Source organism: Notolabrus celidotus, chromosome 14 (assembly GCF_009762535.1).
Source record: "Notolabrus celidotus isolate fNotCel1 chromosome 14, fNotCel1.pri, whole genome shotgun sequence".
Taxonomy (NCBI): domain Eukaryota; kingdom Metazoa; phylum Chordata; class Actinopteri; order Labriformes; family Labridae; genus Notolabrus; species Notolabrus celidotus.
In genome coordinates, this window is record NC_048285.1 from 26,992,486 (window position 1) to 27,015,140 (window position 22,655).

General features: G+C 40.2%; 1 protein-coding gene across 2 annotated transcripts in view; it reads left to right on the forward strand.

Annotated features, from left to right (window-relative positions):
- Positions 1–22,655, forward strand: part of gbe1b (glucan (1,4-alpha-), branching enzyme 1b) — a 104,762-nt gene that overhangs the window by 38,552 nt on the left and 43,555 nt on the right. For both annotated transcript variants that reach the window (XM_034700931.1, XM_034700932.1), the window contains exons 8-12: positions 6,300–6,415; positions 8,408–8,535; positions 8,824–8,922; positions 21,977–22,087; positions 22,181–22,352. In XM_034700931.1, coding sequence (XP_034556822.1) covers positions 6,300–6,415; positions 8,408–8,535; positions 8,824–8,922; positions 21,977–22,087; positions 22,181–22,352 — 626 coding nt within the window. The remainder of the gene's footprint in view (positions 1–6,299; positions 6,416–8,407; positions 8,536–8,823; positions 8,923–21,976; positions 22,088–22,180; positions 22,353–22,655) is intronic.

Genomic DNA, 22,655 nt, shown 5'->3' on the forward strand with positions numbered 1-22,655 from the left:
GCAGGAGCCCGATTCAATCATGTGCAACAGGTGAGTGTGCTCTGTGACCGCGGCTACAAAAGGCATCTGTTGATGCAAGCAACAACCGAAGTCAGTTTCCATCTGAATAGATGTTTGGAGGTCAAAATGTATTCCATGGAAATGTCAACATATCTGTACAAAAGTTCCACATCTACCTTGTGATGGTCAGTTTTATTGGGTAAAGGTCATTTGACAATCTGCATGGATGTCTAGTCCTTGATGCAGCGGTGTCAGCAGGACAAAGAGGAAAAATGGTGAATGTCCATAAAGCTGTTCTATAAAAAACATCTGTATCTGAACATTCAGATGAGTGTGAGACCTCCTGTTGGTTAACTCTTTGGGTTGAGACACAGATTAACTTAATGAACCACTTTTATCCAAAAAAGTAATGTTGGAAAGCTCGGGCGCTCACAGTGAAGCTGTGTTTCTGGCAAGACTTGTGGATAATTTATAGGATTATGTTGTCAAAAATTGCCATACCATTTGAAAAAAAACATCTGTGTTATGCACAGCACACCTTCAGAGATATGTTGAAGCCACTGAAATGTGGTGCATTGGAGAAAACTCAGATGGGGAAGAATTGGCCTGCCAAACAGCAATTGAATTCAGAAAGGCAGCAGGAACAAGGTGATACTAATTACAGGTTGCTAAACATACAAACAGTCTCAGAGGCAGCAGAATATCCCTCCAGGGATGACAAGCAAAAGCAGCTAGCTGCCAGGCAGCCCACAGAAAGCCAAATGGCAGATATGTGACACAAAGCACAGAGATACAGGGACGGTGTATGTGAGGCTGCGAGATGAGAGTTTACCCTCAGAGGCTGCCTGCATCAGCAGATAGCCTGCAAGGATGCTTTACAACCTGCTACAAAGTATAAATATGTGGTATAACACATGTAGGTCTTTCATTTGTCTAGAACAGACAACATATTTGCATTTTAACTCCCAAACTGATTGTTTTCTGAAGAGTAAGTTAAAGCCAAAGGATTTGTGTTTATTAAACCTTTTAGATTGTAAATCTTGTCAGAAAGTAAGATAAAGCATGTTGAAAATCATCAGCAAGTCATATCAAAAATCTGTACTGCATGCGTATCTAATGCATCAACGCGCTAAATGAATAACACCACGATTGAATAAATAAATAAATCAAGCTTCAACCAGGAAATGTGGATTTATTGCAGGTGTCAGTCCTGTCAGAGTCTCTGTCCGGGCTGCATTAATGGCTGCAGGGATTGGGGGAAAAAGTCTGAAATGCGTTAAATGAGGCACCTTATTCGTCCTTTTTGGTCCAACAAATGCACACCATCCATCAGGCTGTCGAGCATTTGTTGTTTGAGCATCACACTTCTGCTGGAATGACCTGTCAGCTTCTTAAATTTATATGCTCTTATCTGCAGCTCACCTGTGATGTTGTGAAAACAGAGACTTAAATCTTTCTCTCTGCCATCGTGACAAGTTGCCTTGACCCGTTATGCAAAATTGACTTCTAGAAACAAACACAGCAGGTTTCTGTATCTGCTCTGCGTGCAACAGAACATAAATACTGTAATATGGGTCACAGCGGATGTTCTGCTGGAGGAGGAAATAAGCTCTGATAAGGAGCAACTAAGCATGAAGCTGATGTGGAAAAAAGTGTTATTTGAATTGGCTCATAGCAGTGTGAGCTTGCAGGTAAAACAACAGCACCCATGATAGATTACCTTATCTTCCTCTACAAGCAGCAATATTAGAGCTTTACTCTATTAGTGTTCTCTAAGCAGGTTTCCCTGTCATTGCTGAGCTTTAGCATGAGGACACTGTAATATGCAATTTGCTTTTGTATTAACACCACAGGCCGAGTGATAACTTCATTGAACTGCATAGATAAGCGGTGCATTGCATCGAGTATAGAGATCTACTTTCCCACTGTAATTGGACCTGATGATGAATGGCATTGTGGGTCTTAATGTGGCAGTACGGTTTCATCTCGGGCCTCTGGCTCTCACTGGCTATTATCTCCATCCCGTGAGGATACATTGTGTCTGAGCCTTTGTTGGCTCTGCGCAGTGGAGTGGAGGACCTAATCTATTTATCACAGGGTCTGCGTGACCACCCAGCCAGGCTGCTATATCGGATCATACCAGACTCCCTTGTGCTGTTCCTCAGGGGAAGGAGGAAGCGCCGATGTAACATGCAGCTTCACACCTGTCAAACAGAGCTGAGGTTGGTCATCCCTGAGGAATGGAGCACGGGCGGCAACGCATTTAAATGTATTTTGTGTCATGGCTTACTTGGCCTCAAAAAAAAAAAAATCTGGGATTTATTCTTCTGCCATGGAGGATTTAATCCTCAGCATTTAGTGTTGGAGCATTCAGAGCTTGAATCAATGATATGATTTAAAGAAAAGGTATTGAGAACAAGAGGAGTGGAGTGTTTGGATGGATTTCTGTATTTTGAGATTTTACAGAAGTGTTGTTGAAGCATGAACTCCTCACTGCTCCAACAACTTCTTGACATGATGAAATTGCATCATTCAAGCAAAAAATGTTGAACTGCCCCTCAGTGTGGTGTCAAAACTGAGAAAGAAAAACCCAAATGAAATTCTGTGTCTAACTTTTATATTTCAGGGTCTGCAGCAGGTTTTCAAAGCACTATTGTAGATATGAGGAGCTGAAGGGAGAGGAGAACTCTACACTTAGGTTCCAAAAGTACATTTTAATTATGCACGTCTGCGAGGACTTTGCCTCAGAGTGAAACTCTTCTGGTTCGCTTGTTTTCTTTCGACAGGGATGGTAAATATTTAAATGTTTCTGTTTTTAGTACATGTGAGGAACAAAATTTCCCATGAGCCCAAGACCATGCAAGTAAGACTTCACCATCTTGGTGCACTTACTGTGTTGTATTTTTCCATTGTATCCTGCACGCACAATTGCCCTGTATACTATTCAAATATAAACATAGATACATTTTTCATGTCTGTTCTTTAATACATTTAAAGAGGAAGTGGAGTTAGTTGTCTTTATTGTTCTTTAACCTCTTTACAAATGGATTTTTAAAAACAATATAAATAAAAGTAACTCCAACACTTGGTCACAGTATCAAAATATTGTTATAATCTCAGTATAGTTATAACCATGAAGGGTCCAGCTCATGAGACACAGTGCTGTTTGGATGCAGGACTTTGACTATCTGGAGGCACAGGCTGTATACAACATATCTTTAGATAATGTATGGAGAGACATTTTGAATCCCTATGATTCATTGAATAAATGCATTGAACGCATCAATGACTGAACAAGCCAGAACTTTCTTCAGTTAAACAAAGAAAAAACTGAAATGATTGTTTTTGGAGCCAAGGAAGAAAGGTTAAAGGTTACTGCTCAGCTCCAATCTGCAATGATGAAATGTTCAAACCAAGCCAGAAACCTTGGTGTAATCTTAGACTCAGACCTTAATTTCAGCAGCCACATTAAGACAATTACAAAGTCCGCCTACTATCACCTTAAGAATATATCAAGGATTAAAGGACTTATGTCTCAGCAGGATGCAGAAAAACTGGTCCATGCATTTATCTTTAGCAGACTAGACTACTGTAACGGGGTCTTTACAGGACTCCCTAAAAAGTCCATCAGACGGCTGCAGCTCATACAGAATGCTGCTGCTCGAGTCCTAACAAGGACCAAAAAAGTAGACCACATCACTCCAGTTCTTAGATCTCTACACTGGCTTCCTGTCGGTCAGAGAATAGACTTTAAAATCCTGCTGATGGTTTATAAAGCACTGAATGGTTTAGGCCCAAAATACATTGCTGATCTGCTACTACTGTATGAACCACCTCGATCTCTGAGATCATCAGGTACTGGTCTGCTTTCAGTCCCTAGAGTCCGAACGAAACATGGTGAAGCAGCGTTTAGTCATTATGCACCACAAATCTGGAACACACTCCCTGAAAACTGTAGGTCTGCTCCAACTCTCACCTCTTTTAAATCAAAGACTAAGACCTTTTTATTTGCCACTGCCTTCCTATCTTAGATTATTTTAACCCACTTTGAATTAAAAATTTAATGTAATTTTTAATATATTTCTAATTTTCCTTTTCTTTTCTGTTTTATTATATTTGTCATTTTAATTGTGTTCTTTTATGCTTGTCTGAATGTCTCCAATGCTTTTAATATTTTAATGTAAAGCACATTGAGTTGCCCTCCTGTATGAAATGCGCTATACAAATAAAGCTGCCTTGCCTTGCCTTGCCTATGATGGCAGACGTCATGTTGGAAATGCTGACTCAAGCTAACTTCAGTCAACCTAGAAACAAGAAAAGAGTTGTATCTAAGGCAGGCTTTTAGCACACCTGTCAGAGAACTTAACAGTACCCTAATTGTGCAAATGTATGTTTAAGTCTTCATTCCTGATCGGTATTTCCGGCTTTGGCAGCCAGCCAGGAGTGGACACTTGGGGAACAGGAGTTTCTTGCACATTTGCATTGGCGTCATTATTCAACAACAGAGGTCAGCGCCTGTTAGGAGGGTGGGACCTGCTGTGTTTGCCACCGTTACATTAACAAACCCCAGAGTTTCATTAGTGATACAAAGTTCTCCAGGTTGGAGATTTTCTTTGAAGTTTCCAATACATTGCATGATGCAATACATTTTTAAAAGCTCAACCTAAAGACCTACCTTTTTAGTCTTGCTTTTAACAGGTTTTATTTCACCTTACTTTATTTATTTATTACCTAGTTCAAATTTGTGTCACTTTATTATTATTATTATTTTTATTTATTTATTTCATTTATTTTAAGTATAGCATTTTATTTGCTTTTAATGGTTTAATACTTTAGTGTTTTATTATCTTAGGAATGAATTTTATTTTGATGAGTTTAATTTTCTGTGTTGAGTTTAAACATCTCATTTTACCTCCAGTGTTTCCTCATTAAGATATCATGAGAGCGTTCTCTCAGTTCATTCAGCAACTTCTTATTTATTTTTCCTTCTTATTTATTTTTAATTATTGTTGTTGCATATATTGTTTTCTTATTGTGGGGTTGGGGTCGGAGCTGGGGTTGCGATTAGGATGAGGGGTTCTTTTTATTTTTATATACATCTTTTATTTTTTTAAGTCTTATTATTATATTTTAAGTTGTTTTTATGTACAGCACTTTGTGTTACAATTTCATGGTATGAAAAGCGCTTCATAAATAAAGTCTGATTGATTGATAAGTAAACGATAGATACATGAATGTCATAAAAACAGAGACCATATTATTACCATGTTGATACATCCATATAGAGGACTACTAGAAACTGCATTGTGTTCAGAGCTGGGTCAGAGTGTGCAGAGACGATCAGAGCTGTGAGTGTAAGCAGACTGAAGCAGCAGCTTCACAATGAATCATGCTCATGAATGTGTCTCCTTCCTCTTTCAAACATGGCATCTCTGTGTACCATGTTCCATTTGGTGCTCACCTCACAGACACAACCAAACCTTGAGTTTTAACTGACGTTTCCATGGCAACACAGCCCTGAACGGGAAGAGGTGAGGTGCGTTAGAGTACTTTGCCTTGAGTGGCTGTTTAGATCCACGATGACTCTTCCATCGTGCAGTCAGGAACGTGGACGGGGGCCATTTATGGAATCCACCTCCTCCAACGAATCCAACCAACAGACACACGGAGCATTAGCATGATTTGTAGTACGGCAACAAAACAGCCATGAGATATTCTTTTATGGTTTCAGAGTTTGTTGTTTTCTTATGAAACTCAGAACCTGTCTTTTGCTGAGGATGTGAGCCAAAGCAAGAAGAAGCAAATGATTTATCTGGTCCTGAGGAGAGGGAGCTACATTCCCCTGCATGGTGTTTGTTTACCCGAGTGTAGCATGAAATCCTATCAGTTCAAATACTCAGGGAGGGCTTGGCTACACTAAACGCTGCCCACTGGTCATGCACGTGGTCTGATGGAAATAAGAAAACTTTGCAGTGCACTGTAAGCCGCTGAGTCGCCCTGATAACTGGATACGTGAAAGACAGAATCCCCTCTACGGTGTAGTTAATGAAAACACCGTCCTGTCACTGACACTCCATCTCCAACATAATGGAGCTCTGCTTATCAATATGTGAATGTCCTGTAGCAGTGAAAATTAATCTCTGGTGCATAAAGTGCGTGATGAGATGTGTGAATTATTCACAGCTTTTGTTTATCTGACCTTGAATATGTGTGTTTGCGCGCATGTGTGTGTGTGTGTGTGTGTGTGTGTGTGTGTGTGTGTGTGTGTGTGTGTGTGTGTGTGTGTGTATTTTTTCTAGCTGGGAAGTGATGCGGTTCCTTCTGTCTAACCTGCGCTGGTGGATGGAGGAGTATCGCTTTGACGGCTTCAGATTCGATGGTGTTACCTCGATGCTGTACCACCACCACGGCCTCGGTAAGTGTGCTTAGAGAGTGTTTGTATTTTAAAGTGATGAGACAAATCAAATTTCTTCTGGATGAAAACCCACAGCTCAGAAACAGGATGCAGCTGTAGCTTTTCCTAACATGGAAACATTAGAACAGGGGTTCCCAAACTTTTCAGCCCCAAAATTGGTGCCAAAGACTTGTGACCCCCACTGTCCCTTAAAGTGATTTAATGTGGCTTTATTAAGCTGGTCTGCAGAAATTTAGCTTACCTATATGAGCCTGTGGCTGTGTTTCCCGTGCTGTTATGAATTAAACTGCTGCTACTGATGCTTTTGATAATTAACTGTTCACTAACCCTAAACTTAGGAGTCATCTGGCAAAAAGAAAGGCAGAAAACTCATTACATTTTCTATTTTCAAGGTTTTATTTCCAGTTTAGCTTCTATTTTTGTTGATATTTTTTACTATAAATGGGTAAAATGTACTATTTTTAGATAATTTTTGTCATTTAACTTTTTTTATTGCATTTTTCCAGTATTTCTTTGTTCACCACAAGTTAACAAGTTATATATAAGTTACACAAAACCAACAAAGAGAAGAAAAAATAAATAAATACAAAAAATACAAACATGGTAGTGGCAACTTTCAGAAAAAACCTTCTTTTGCCACTTCTGCAGGACTTGATCTTTCTGACTCGTGCGTTGTAAAATAGGTTTACTAAAAAATGAAATGGATGCCGTATAAAATTAAACAAACCGAGAATTTATAAAAAAAAAAAAGACAAACAAATATTAACTTATATTTCCACAAAAGCAACAAAACTATAAAAAACCAACAAAGCTACGGTTAGAAAATATGTTGCTTCTTGTCCTGCTCAGATGAAAGCACACATTGCATCGCACATGCTCAGTTGCTCCCATTTAGCAGCACCAATTACCTGTAGCATGACAATTAAAGGCACATACACTCAAATAACTCTATGGCTCTAACAAACATAAAAATGATAATAAAGGAATAATCATAATTGACAGTACAAACAAAAAGGAAGATAAACCTAAGAAAACAAGGTAAGTAAACAAAAATAAATAATAATAAATATTTTTAGATAACTTAGGGAAAAAAAAATCTGGAGGACATCTCACGACCCCCCATTTGTGTCTCGTGACCCCCCCCCAGGGGGCCCCGACCCACACTTTGGGAACCCCTGCGTTAAAAAGCAAGGCATGTGAAAAAAAATATTTCCCACATGATCTTTCCTTGAAAGGCCTCAAAATATGCTGTTGTGTAATTATATCATAGGAAGGAGATACTTTGGGCCAAATACATCCATATAACCGAAATAAGAGCCATGCAAGAAGCACTGGAGCACCAAGGAGCAATTTGCTCAGCTATGCTGTTAGTGGAGCTGTGAGCATTACATGATTTTGCTTTTATCTTATTTGTGAAGGTTTATTGGCTGCAAATGGCGTGCTTTACTTTGTAAAATGTGCGTGATCTTCTCTGGGTAACTGTAAGAAAGGATAACACTCACAAAATAAAATTTTAAAGCATAGAACGTTCAAGAATTTTATATTGGAAAAAACACTCAGTTGGTCAAATGAAGGTCCTAAAAGTGTCCTAAAAACATTAACAATAAACAAAACTTCACACAGGGAGTTTTTAAGAGAACCCATTAAGTCAGCAGCTGTCTCATTATGTGTTTGTTTACTATGTTTTACTGAATCTTAGATATTGTACAATGATAAAAGCTGCAACTTTAAGTTGTCATCAGTCCGTCCAGCCTGTGTTCTTATGATTGATTAACAACTCAATGACAGATGTGTAGTTTTTAACATGAATGCGCCTTAGAATGAGCCATTGAAAACACAAGTGTCTTTTTTATTCAGCTCTGTCTCAAATAGGACAAAGATATGGAGTTAAACCGTCTCGGCCTTGCCTTAAACACTTGAAATGAGTGATTCTAAAAGTTTGGGAGGAAAACATGATGAGTGTTGTTGACTGTGTGGGTGTTCCCTCCTCAGGCACGGGCTTCTCGGGGGACTACAGTGAGTACTTTGGCCTACAGGTGGATGAAGACTCTTTGGTTTACCTGATGCTTGCCAATCACATTGTGCATACCCTTTATCCGGACTGCATCACGGTTGCAGAGGTAAAAAACACGCTCGAGCACATACACCTTCAGCATCCTCTCCCTTTGCAATGACACTGCCCGTGGCTATTATTAATTAAAAGCACTTTTTAGTGAGGCACAGCTTACTTACGTATTCATTGGTGCAATTAAGAACTAATGCAAAAAAGAAATGGGGTGTCACTCTTTTGTAGCCTGTGGTGGAGGGTCTTTTGTTGTGGTGTTGATGTGATCTTGGCCGACTACTGGGACAGAAAGCTGTGCACACACAATGAAATTGTGATATGAAATAGTGTGACTTCTCTGCAGGATGTGTCAGGGATGCCGGCTCTCTGCAGAGGAGTGGAGGAGGGAGGGCTCGGTTTCGATTACCGACTAGCTATGGCCATTCCTGACAAGTGGATTCAGGTAAGATGATTTACTTGTTTTTTATCTGTTGAGCTCCCTCTGCCCCTCTCCGGGTTTCTTTTTCTGCACACTTTTTAAAGACACTGTGGGCCTTAACTCACTAAGAAACTCCTCTATGAGCCACAGACACAGCAGAGAGCAAACCGAGAGCGTTTGCCTTCAGAAAAGGGATGAAAGACAAAGGGAGTGACAGGGCATGTTAGGAGGCATTAAACACTCTTGTGCTACATTACAGCTGAGCCTGTTGCTAAGCTTTTGAGCCTTTTAAGAGGCTTTCTAGTGTGAAACTTCTGTAGAAACATAGCGACAGAAGGAACCCGCCCGGTATTTTCCTCCAGGAACCTGCACAATGTTGTGCCTCGATATACAACCTTAATATACAAGGAAGTGTTATTCTGTCTGAGAGCAAATGAAACAAGGGGGGATAGTACAAACATTAATAATGGACCACTGAAATTCAGCAGTACACAGACATATTATTACTGAGTCAAAAAAAGTATGGTGGCCTTAAAGTGCTTACTTTGAGTTTATTAGGATAACTGCTCCTGTGAAACTGTGAGGTCTGCAGTAGGAAATGTTACTTTAATGCACGTTGCATATGAGATTTTGAAAGCAGCTTAAAGTAGTGGATCCAAAAGTGTGTGTGTGAGATGCCAAATAATGCATCCAATGCCTTTGACGTAAAGTTCTGTCACGGTGGTTGATACCTGATGACACGTGACTTCCTGTCCGTCAAGATCTGGGATCTCAACAGTCAGTAGAGACATTTCAGGTACATGAATATCTCAGCTCATGTTATGGGATTGACTGCATCTTTGACAAGTTTGAGTGTTGTCGGACCTGGAACAATAGCATTGTGATGACTGGTTTATAGAACAACTTCTTCAGGATGTTTGACAGAGGTTATCTGCAGGACGTAACTCGAGAGGCATTGCAGGAAGCCTCTGTTGATCCTGAAACCTTGCAAAGTGAGCACAGGTGGGGAGCGCAAAAAGGATCAGTGTAGGCAGTCTGGACTTCGATAAGAAGATCCTCCATGAATCCCAGCTTCTGCTTAAGCCCAAACACTCCTCTTCACACAAACAAAACAATATCTGAGGTTTGTATCAGCATAGTAAGTAAGTAAGTAAACTTTATTTAGTATAGCATCTTTCACAGACTATAGTCACACAGTGCTTCACAGAGAATCAATATCGAAAAAACAATGTGCAATAAATAAGACAATATTGAAGCAGACAAAATAACAAATTAAAATCCATAGTAAACAAATGAGTCTTAAGCTGCTTTTTAAAAGTCTCAGTGGAAATAGCATGGCGCACTTGGGGCGGAAGATTGTTCCACAGAGTTGGAGCCACATACTCAAAGGCACGGTCACCTTTAGTTTTTAGCCTCACACGAGGCACAGCAAGCAGACCCTGGTCTGAGGATCTGAGGGGTTCTACTGGGGATGTAAGGGTGGAGCAGGTCAGATGTTAATTTGAGGATCTTAAACTGTATTCTGAATTTGATTGGCAGCCAATGTAAGGGGAATAGAATGGGGGTGATGTGAGCCTGTTATTGTGTGTGTGAGGCAGTGAGCAATGTTTAACCACACTGAGGGACAGTGGGCTCACCAGTCTCAGTTATTTTAGGGGTCACAAGCAGAGTGGAGTCCCTGGCTTACAGCACATTTCACAGAAACATAATGACAATGATAACAATCAATATATCCCTAAATGTACAAGGAGCTTCTCATTATAAGACACACGGACAGATGTAAAGAGGTCAGATGATTTTTTTTCAGCTGAAAGCAGTCTGAAGTGTCTCCCTGTTCAAAGACTGTACTTGAGTTGTATTTTCACCCGGAGCTCTGAGGGTTTTCATTAAACTCAAGAAGGTCTTTTTTTTTGCTTTTTGTAAACCTGTGCTAATTTATTTTTTCTTCTTCTCCTCCTTAATCCTACCTGCTGTGCAAATGGCAAGGTCATTATCTATCTCTTCTATGAATAATTGATGGAAGAGACATATTTGTTATTGAAAATAAAAGTAAAAGAAAGACCGGCTTTAATAATGTTAACATGAAGGTCAGCTCGTCACTGATCCAAGCTGAAACTTTTGTGTGTGTTTTTTGTTCCTCAGTGCGGATTTTGAATGAGCTGCAGTCACTCAGCCATTCAGTCTCAGTGTCTGTCCTTCAGGAGGCTTTATGTGGTGTCAAAGAAGAGTTTATTTTCTGATTGAACTCAGAGCTCCGTCGATTCATCCCAACCAGTCGGACAACTTGAAAAGTTGTAGATCAGAAACACAGACAGTGTTATGAGCCTCCACTCTGACACATTTTAAAGACACAATGAAGTAAAAATGTATTTGTGTTTAAAGGATATAAGTGATTATATGTGTGTTAATGATTGGAAGATTAACTGATCGTATCGATAGACGGACATGCATGTGTACCACGTGAGTGCATCTGTAGAGCAGCTGTGTTTGGATGCGATTTTGGAATTAAAATGAGATGTTATAAAAGGTCTGCGTCTGTAAAACGGATCCGTTTAAGATCAGATTATCTATACATTTATCTCGAAATGTGACCAACCCAATAATCTGACACTGTGTTTTAATTTGTGTTACTCCTACACTGTTGTATGTGTGCCGTGGATCTCTACAGAGGAGTTAAATATTTCTTAATACTTCTCTAAAGCAGGGGTTCTCAAACTTTTTGGAGCCAGGGACTCCTTCCAGGTGAGAAAATTGTCCAAGGACCCCCTCATAATTGTAACATAGATTAAGCACATGCTTACTCCCATTTGCACTCTTAGATGCCCTTGGAACTATTTGTATTGTAAAACTTATCAATGTAAATACTCCAGACCTGTACCATAGTGATAGATAACAGATAACACTTAAATTTGAATCAAGTAAATACCACTTGTATACTTTAAAACAGAGGGTCATTTCATTCCTTGTGGACTCATCATGACAGCATTTATACTTTTCAAGTAATTGATCTTAAACGCTTTCAGAAAATTAACAGTAGCAAGACTGACAGATCCCTTAGAGCCACTAAATGGTATCATAACAATGGTGTATATGCTGTTTTTAATGACACAACACAATTTTATAATTTATTAGAAATGTATTCTAACTATTTCACGAACCCCCACGCTATGGTTCGCGGACCAGGACCCCACTTTGAGAACCACTGCTCTAAAGTACACAGGAAGTACATCTACCTTATAGCTCACCTGAAGTGGTGACACAGTGCAACCGTGGAGGCGTCTGCCAGTCCCTTGGCATCCCCCACCTCAGGATCAATCTACAGATCCTAGCCTGGCGAGTGTTGAACAAAGTACTGCAAGTTTTTTTTCCATGGCCCTCTAACTAAAAACTCCTCTCATGCAAAGACGATAACTGACGCTGTAGCCGTCTGATGAAGAGCTCTCTACAAAAGGTTGATTAATATTTTATTATTCATAATATAGAAATTGCCTTCTGCTGCTCACGTGTGAGCTAACCTGCTGCTGAAAGAGAGTTAAGCACATACAGTCGTTTTTCATATTCCACTTAACAGCTCTTGTTAATCTTGAGCATATTTAATCCTGTGAGCCAGGTGTGTTAAAGATGTACTGAACTATAAATATGAAACAGACCGAGGACACTCACACAGGATGTGAAAAGGCCCTTTGTGAAAGGTGTTATATTAATTTGATGAACTCTATGGCATCATTTCTTCACATGGCAGATTCACATTGTATCGCCCTGTATGCAGGTTGAGTCATATTTAATGCATCTGTAGTTGCTGCATATGTATCTTCAGTTAAACCAAACTCTGCTGGTAAAAGTGAGTTTTGACGAGTTCTATAAAAATCTAGAGTGAGACTTTGAAAAGTTGAAGTCAAATTGTTCTGGCTGGAAACAGGATGTGAAAATGTTTTGTTTGTACTGTGGAGCAGAAAGTCTTGTTGTTGAAGACTTTACTTTTATCTGTGACTGCTCTGTTAGGTAAAGCACTTTCTTGGCCTGCTGTCAGACTTTAAGGGATTTCCATGTTTTTTTGGCCATCACCATCAAAACGTAGCTGGTGTGTAAACTTCCTAACATTAAATCATCATGAAAACTGAAGTGGAGTAAAACACAGAGCAGCCTCTACAGGCAGGGACTGCACTAAAGGAACACTGTTATAGTAGTGAGGTTAGCTGCTGCTTTATAAATACTTTTATATCTACTGTGTGTTTTCAGGATGAAGATAATGTTAAGTCACTTTTAATTGTCCTTCTCAAATGTCTCATTTATGACTTGCAGGAAAGCTTAGAGCCATGAGTGAGCATATTTACTCTTTAAGCTAATGTTACTTTAAGCATCTTTTCTTCTGTTTTCATTTTGTATTAATTTGTGAAAAAGCAGATGCTTAAAATAACTTAGCTCAGTACACAGCTGTGAGGAGAGGCATGTTGATTGCTGTAATACTCAGAAGCCAGTTTAATGTGGCGTTGGTTAACTACAGATGCAACATTTAACAAAAGCGTCTTACTGCTTTAAAATAAATAAAAGTGTATAGAGTGTCATCATGAGTCTATGTTTAGCTCGGTTTTCCATGTGTTTCATGCCTTGGTTTCTCCTGTGTTTATTCTGTATTAGTTATTCTTTGTGTCCCTTGTGTGTGTTTTGTGATCCATGTCTCCTGTTGTACTTTCTTGTGTTTCTTAGTCTTGCCTTTTGTTGTCTGTTTTGTAGTTCTGATCTCTGCGTTTCTAGTTTAGTTACTTTCTGCCCTTGTGTGTTTCCCTCCTTTTTTGGATTACCCTGATTAGTTTCACCTGTGTCCTGTGTTCACACCTGTGTTAATTACTCTGTGTATTTAGTTCCTCTGTTTCCCCTGTCCCTGGTTGGATCATTATGTCAAGATGGGGGAAAAACTGAGGTGGAGAACAGTGTTAACTAAGTTAAGGGGAATTATGACGATAAATGTTCGTCAACGACTCATTTTTTCAGGACGAAAATGAGACTGTGACAGTGGTCACATCAGGAATGTTTTCTTTGATTTTTTTTTGTGGGGACAGGCTGAATTATTTAACTTAAGATATTACACAAGCAAAAGTGTTAAAGGAGTGAAATGTTGATGATTTTAACACTTGGAACAATCCTGTTACCAATATCTGATCGACTTCATTAAATATTTAAAGAGTGAAGATGTTTCAGCAAAAATCAAAGACTAAAATGTTTTGAGTTTCCGTCGACCAAAGCTAGACTAAAGCTATAAAGGGCTGAAAAGACTGAAATGTGACTAAAACTAACAGGTATTTTAGCCTAAAGACTAAAACTAAATCTAAAATAGCCGCCAAAATTAATACTGGTGGAGAACCCATTTGCAGCAAATTAAAGATTTAATAAAAAAGAACAAAAGGTACAAACAAACTTACTAAAATGTTCAATTAACATCCCAATAAAACATAGGGAACACAAGAAAAGAAACACAGAGGCTGTTTCCGAAACAGCCTGCTACATACTACTTACTAATGTAGTAGGCAGTAGGTATTGCCTACTACATACTGCGTTTGAATTTAGTATGTAGTATGACTGTTCTGTCCGATCTGTCATGCAGCATGCTGAGCCAGACTTCGCTGGATTTCCGGTTTCAGAAAGCGGAAGTAAACAACGGCGAAGCCGATAAATAAAAAGCTTATTTAGCATCCATTTATGATTTAAAAAGTTAGGAAGTGGTTTATATGTAATTTGATAACTTTCACAGCACCCAAAAACGGATTTCCTCTCGTCAAAAAATGAGGAAAAAGAAAAAGCAGAACGAGCGCTGTGCATTATGGGAAACAGTACGCGAGGCAGACTGGTCCGATGCATACTGAGATATTTTCCCGAATCAGTAGACATCCGGGGGGTTTTGGCATACTGCAGATTTTGCTGTTGTTCACATACTACTTACTACATACTGAATTTTGGACATATCAGTACGTACTGCTAGTATAGTAGGCGATTTCGGAAACAGCCAGAGAGAACACAGGGAAGACATACACACTGAACACAAGAAAGATGTACGATGATCCAACCAGGGACAGGGGAAACATAGGAACTAAATACACAGAGTAATTAACACAGGTGTGGAAAACAGGACACAGGTGAAACTAATCAGGGTAATCAAAAAGGAGGGAAACACACAAGGGCAGGAAGTAACTAAACTGGAAACACAGGGATCAGAACTTCAAAACAGAGAACACAAGACAAGACTAAGATCACAAAACACACAAGGGACACAAAGAATAACTAATACAGAATAAACACAGGAGAAACCAAGGCATGAAACACATGGAAAAACTCAACTAAACATAGACTCATGACATAGCTAAATTCCAGTTTAATAATGGCACTTAACATATGAGAAACACTCTAACCTTGACCAATACAATGAGGGAAAATGAGCACAGTGCTAATGATTGCAGCATCATTTTGTTGACGATTCAAAAGCCTGGATACTGACACTGTCCACTCCCATGTTGATAAGAGTAACAAAAACATGTAAAACATTTAGAAGAGATTAATTGCAAATTTGAACAATGACTCATTTGGCAGCCTTCATGACAACACAAACAGCAGCTTTACAAAAAAAAATCAAATAAAGTATTCCAAACCACTCCAAAGATTCTGACTTTAATCAACAACATCATCCGGTGATATTTAACGGTCCAGTGCTGCTTCAGGCTGGATGGGAAATTCTGGGCGTTAAATATCCTCCGTCCTTCCACAACAAGTGTTGAAGCACCCTTTAGCTCAGCACTCCAGCCCAAACGGCCACTGTGAGAGTACTTAATGGTCCACAATGGGAAAACATTGTTTGTAACTGGGCGGCCATCGGGTGTCCAAGTCCATCATTGTATTATGGCAAACAGATCAGCACAAGGAGTGTGTGTAGCAATTTCTACAAGGTTTTTAGATATTGAGTTTATTCCATTTATTCTTTGATAATTATGCAGCAAAAAGCCTTTTTCAGCTCATCCCTCTTCTGAACAACTTGCCTTTATTTTCTCTTCTTGAGATCATCAGCACATAACTGATGAATTATTCGCTCAGTCCTCTTGGTGCTTTCTACAAAGCATGTTTTAATAAGAGAAATCCACCTGTTCGTCTTCATTATGTGAGTGTAGTTTGTGAAATCAGTAAATATTGCTTTGGAGAGTACATTTGTGTGAAGGCAGACAGGCAGCAGGCTGTCTCTGGGGATGTGTCAGTCTGTTTGGGTTGGCTGGCGGATCAATGTGGATTGTTTCCCGCTCTGTCCTGTCCGTGCATGTGTCCGTGTGTTTTTATTTGGAACAAGAAGAGGTCTTTCTTGTTTGATATTTGAGGAAAAACACTGTTTGCAGAATACCTGAGGAGGGTTATCTGTTGTAAGATTCATGAAACACTGTGTCTTTTTATCCACTAGCCCACACTCAAAGTTCTATTTACTCATATTTTGGTGCAAAAGCAAACCGGAGTGTGTGACCTCACGCCCCACGCGTCCTGCTGCTCTACAGTTTCTTGTGTTTCTCGATGGGGGAAGTCTATGCATCGTTAATCAAGTCTGTCTCTCACAGCAGTGGGTTTAACACAGCGGCGAGGATGGAGAGAGGAGAGGAGAGGAGTAGAGAGATAGAGGGGGGAAAGAGAGAGATAGTCCCAGACTTGACCTTCCTCGCTGATGCTTGCAATAGCTGTGCAGCAGGCAGCGCTGCACCGCTGAGACGCAGCCTCCACGGTGAGCAGAGTTTTCACAGGATTATCCTCGTGACGCCTCTGGAGACGTTGTTGCTGCTTTTACTTTGCAAACAATATTGCTTGCAATGCAATACTCGTTTAGATACTCCTACTGGTTGCATTTTTTCAATTAGATTTGTTGCTTCCCCCGAGGAGTCTCGATGCCATGTGAATGGTAAAGCTGAGGGGCAGAAGCAAGCGAGCAGCAGGATTCTTGTGTTTCTGTGCAGGGAAGCATTCATATGAACACGCTGTGGTATAGTCAGTGAAGTGCACTCAGGGCTAGCCTCGCCTCTTCTCTCAGAGTGTCAATTAGGGAGGGATTTGAATGGACTGAAGTGGAGCCTCCAGTGAGGTGTGTGCTGCCGGGAAGGAGACTCAGAGCCGGGAGGGCAGGCGTTCAGGAGGACAGACAGACAGAGAGAGAGAGACAGGCAGGCTGGAAGAACAGAAGGATGGAGAGACAAAGAGATGGAGCAACGGGGCTGTGAGCTTATTTATAGATTCACATGTGTGCTCGAATGAGTCTCTCCAGCGGGGCCTCACGCTGCGTTTCATCCTCAGCATGACTGATTGATATGACTCATTTACTGGCTGCAGAAGGCTGTTAGGACCAACAGGCTGTGAAAAATTAAGATATCCTAATGAGAGGACCAGATAAGGCGCACAGCACAAGTTTGGATGATTCGATCTGATTATAACCATAAAATGCTGTCACTCCTAATGGATAATGTTACAAAAGCCCTCTAATTTAACAAGCACCCTTCCCTCCAGCTACAATAGATTGAGATGTAATTGAAACAATTAGAGGCGGAGGAGGTAGAGGGCTCGCTGGTCGCAGCTTGGATAAGAGAAAGCGATGCACAGAATTCTCCGGCATCCCTCTGCTTCTCTTAGCTCCTCAACTCAAATGACCTCGGTGTCAATTGTCCCGTTTTTTTTGTTTCTGTTCCTCCATTTATTTTAATTGAATGAAAATATCAGTGGGCACAGCTCCCTTCTCATTAGTCTCTGGGAAAAATCCATTTCTGGGCCACATACTTTGTTCCGTCCATCACACTGGAAACACTTTCAATTAATATGACTAAATAAAAATTCAGGCTAAAGGCAAGCGGTGATGGATTCCAGCTTGTTTATGTAAACATGTGAGCGGCTCCACGGCCGGCCTTTAAAGGGCGCCCACTCTCTTTGACCCCTCGGTCTCAGAGTGTCACCCTCCTCTCGCCTCCTTTAATGGCAGCATTAGAGCTTTATCCTGCTTTGCTTTATTAGCCAATTACACTGTGGGGCCTCGCTCGCATGGTGTTGACAGGCGGAGCAGGACTCAGACGGTGCAAGTTTCTTCAGTTAAGTTTTTTTTTTTTTTTATAAGCAAACTGTGAGGTTAGCTGAGGAGCGCTGTTCAGCCGAGTGAAGCCTCCAGCAGAGAGACTCCTGCGTGGGCTGAAAGTTCACTCATTTCCTAAACTGTGAAAATGTAAAGATAAGGAGGCACTAGCTTGATCCATAGGGCTTCTGTGTTGCACACCTTCGTCTCTGCAGGCAGCCCTGTATGCGTGAAGAGAGGATGTCCCCATAGCAACACCAAACAGCTCCAATGGGTTGTGTTTGCTAAAGCAGGGGGAGACAGGACGCTCAGGCAGCCACCGAATGTAGAACAAGAGCTTCACCCTGAACACATCTCTGCGTCTGAGGCTGGAGGAGAGGCCCTTGAATCAGTCTCAGCATGTCAGCAGCAGCGAAGTGACCTCATCCAGCACTGCTAGGTTTTTTTTTTTTTCTTAAATTTTATTTCTGGCTCTGCCTAATTAATCTGGGCACTCTGGTTGGCTCCTGACAGCCGGCTTGTAAAGTAAGATTTGTGCACTGCTCATTATCATTGATGAAGTGGAGTGTCAGTGGTGCCAGGAAGCTCGGCTGGTCGGGGCTGATGTGGGTGAGCTGGCGGTGGGGAAGTCGTCAACCTAGTCGCTCCTGTCTGTGCTCAGACAGTCCCACTCCCAGATTAATTGCTCCCGGACCACTTTTGCGGTTGAATTGAATTGTAATGATTCATAAGGAAGTGTAAAGTGTCTGATTGTACGTGGATGTGGAGGCGGCTGGGATGATCTCTGGGGTATTTCCTGCACATTCAGTTGTTTAGCTCTTAGATTGGAGCTGGTGGAGAAAAAAAGGAGGCAGCATTTAGAGGATTTATTTATTTTCAGCTGGTCTTGCATTTTAGCTGCAGGAGAGAAATTCATATTTAAACTTTGCGTTACTGCTCAGTGCATTTATTACCTTCTATTCTGTAGTTTTGTCTAGCATGCAACTCACCCTCTCTACTGCTGCTTTTCATTTCTGGTCTCTGTGATGTATCTGCTCTGAAACATCATGTAGTAAGTGTTCATTATGTTAATGTTTTCACACTTGTCATTATGTGCATGCTTCTGAGTGTGCCTGATGTTCTCCCTGATGGTTTTTAATCAGTTTTCCAACCTTCACATATAATCCACTGGAGGTCTTCAGAGGACTTTTATTGACCTTCCTGTCATGCTGTTTATTAACTATTTACAGCCAGAAGTGTTCTGCATTGTCAAATATATGTGAAGTATATATATTTTCCTTTTTGAGGCTTTTTATGCCTTCATCAAGAGAGACAGGACAGCGATAGAGCAGGAAACAGGGATGAGAGTGGGGAATGACATGCTGCAAAGGCCACAGGTTGCAATAAAATCTTGGAGGACTACAGCCTCTGCACATCCATCCATTATCTTTTACAGCTGATCCTGTCTGAGGTCACAGGGGGCTGGAGCCTATCATAGCTGTCATTGGGCGAGAGGCAGGGTACACCCTGGACAGGTCGCCAGTCCATCACAGGGCAAACATGTAGAGACAAACAACCGCTCACACACACACTCATCCCTATGGGCCGTTTAGAGACACCAAACAACCTGATGAGCATGTTTTTAGATTGTGGGAGGAAGCCAGAGTACCCAGAGAGAACCTGAGCATGCACAGAGATTAAAAACCAGGGACCTTCTTGCTGGGAGGCAACAGCGCTAACTACTGGACCCCTGTGCAGCCTCGTCTGTATGTGTGGTACACAATTCAACCGCAAAGCCAAACAGGCGCCGCTCAATGTGTCATTTATAAACAGAAACACATGCACAAAATTTAACACATTTGTTCTATTTTTTTTATTAAGAAACTTAACTTGCTTTCCTCTAATATTTATTTTTATAGACATATTGTGTTAATGTACCTGAGCTTCAAATCTATTTTTTTTTAGCTAAATTAATAATTAATAGAGACCAAACATTAATAAAATAAATTAATCTATTAATAATATTAATAATAGATTTATACATACAAAGAAAGAAAATATAATTAAAAAAATATATATATAAATACTACTACTACTACTACTAATAATAATAATAATAATAATAATAATGATAATAATAATAATAATAACAATAATAAAAACAATGATCACAAATAATAATAATAATAATAATAATAATAGTAATAATAATAACAATAATAATAATAATAATGATAATATTATTATTATTATTCTTATTATTATTATCATTATTATTATTACCATCAAATACGATTTAAATAAATAAAAGTTATAAAAAAAGGGGAAAATAGTTCAGTGGGCAAGTAAGAAATTAAGTAAATACAAATAAAGAGATATAATACTACTACTACTACTACTAATAGTAATAATAATAAGAGTAATATAGTATAATATATAATATATAAAATTATAGTAATTAGTTTGAAAAATTAAAAATAGATCAATAAAAATATTATAACTAAATACTAAATAATTATAATAATGATAACAATAACAGTAATAATAGCAATAGTACTAATGGGGGGAGGGGGGCTGATTGGGACACCTTTATACAGACTAGTATTAATCTAGTAAATTTAGTATTTTTTAAACTAAACATAATATGCAACATGCAACTTGATACTTCAAAGACCGTTAAAGAGTTAAAAACTGAAGATCTCAGGAATGTATAAAGTCAACAAACGCACATACATATCTATTAAAGCATTGTGTGAAGCTTTAAATTAGATGCTTTAAAACCTAGAGCAAGATTAAAGCAGGCAACTGCTATTATTATTATAAGCAAGCAACAAACAATCCATGTCAGAGCCAGCTTGTTGACTCATGACTTAAAAGTGATTTAAGAGATGATACCAGTCAATACATAAGCTCCTCAGCATCAGGGGACTGTATTGATATTATGCTGCGCTAAAACCAAAGAAAAGCTCTCCCCGGCTCGGCTTTAGGATCTGAGAAAACACACTGAGCTCAGTCAGAGTGAGAGGTCTGAGAATTTATACGTGTACATGCAGATGAACGGTTCCTCACGGTGTTTTTCTGGAGGCTTTGGCAATGACTAATACGGCCACACAAGGCTAAGGTGAGGGAGAGTGAATGTGAACAGGTGGTGATATATAGAGCGGGATTGCCTCTATTTAGGTGGACCAGCCAGTTCATCTCAGACGTATTGATCGGCACAATTTACTCTCTTTACTCGGAGGATTATGGGTCTGTAGAGTAATATAAAGGTTTCCTGACATGTCAATCAGCTGTCACAGCCAATTCCATCGAGCAGACTGCAGCCTGTCACTGAGATGAGCTCGCCAACTCCCCCACCAATCAGACGGCAGCATGTCTATCACCAAGGGTTCTTAGAGGGCATAAACTCTCTTTTTCCCACTTTGGATGATATTGATATGCTGTGGCTTTCTAGCATCTCTCTGGTTTGTTAAACACCCTCTGTGCTTTGTGGTTATCTTTGCTCTGCCCTTGTGTAACTGAGTGTTTAGGATCACTTTTAGTGACCGTATAGCAGCACTGTGTGGGCAGATGTGCTCGAGAAGCATGTTTCTGTGGCCCCCCGTCTGGTTCTGACCTCTGGAAATGACTCCTTTTGGCAGGAAGTGTGCATGTAGGCAGGCCAGTGGCAGGGCATTGATTCCACGCCTGGATTTATTGTTGAACCCCTCCGTTTGGATGAGAGGCTCTGACCTTGCCCATCTCAGGTGGGGAGAGCTGATGCCTTACTACCCATGGGCTGTAGTGAAGTTATTAAAAAGTCCATTACCGCCATTCAAAGGTAGACATAACTCACAGTGCGGATATAGAGATGTCAAAACAGAGATTGATCTGAGAAAGAAGTGTAACCCAGAGAAAACTTAAGAAAGGTGGAAAGACTGCCAGAGCTGAAATAGTGAGCTTTAGACATCAGTCAGAGTCAACTGGATCTCTCAGCTACACATCTATCAAACCCTTTTTCAATAAGCCCTCTCTGTCAATGTGTAGATCCTGAAGGAGTTAAAGGATGAAGACTGGGACATGGGCAATATAGTCCACACACTGACCAACAGGCGCTATGGAGAGAATTGCATAGCCTACGCAGAAAGTCATGATCAGGTAAGCTAACTTCTACTGAATTTGACTTCATTGTGTGAAAAGCATTTAATTGATCTCTGTGTGGATGATAGAAATCAAACGCTCTCTCTCCAGGCTCTGGTCGGGGACAAAACTCTGGCCTTCTGGTTGATGGACAAAGAGATGTACACCAACATGAGCTCACTGGTTCCCATGACATCCATCATCGACCGCGGCATTCAGCTGCACAAGATGATGCGCCTGCTCACACACGGCTTGGGTGGAGAAGGCTACCTCAACTTCATAGGTGAGTCACACGGAAGATCCAACGTTACCTGTTGATTATAATGTGTATTACAATGCAACACACACTTTACATTGCTGTTACTAAGAGCAGAGAAGACAGATAGCTTTATCATTTCAGGAAGAATCTGATTTATTTTGCCTTTCATTATGTGAAACACTTCATCAAATGTTGTTCTGTGTTCAGTGACTGTTCGTGTAGCAGCTCTAAGTGCAGGCAAGAAATCTACAATAGCAAACGTAACCATTCTAGTTTTCTATTTGGGGCGGCAGCAGCTCAGTCCATAGGGACTTGGCTTGGGAACCG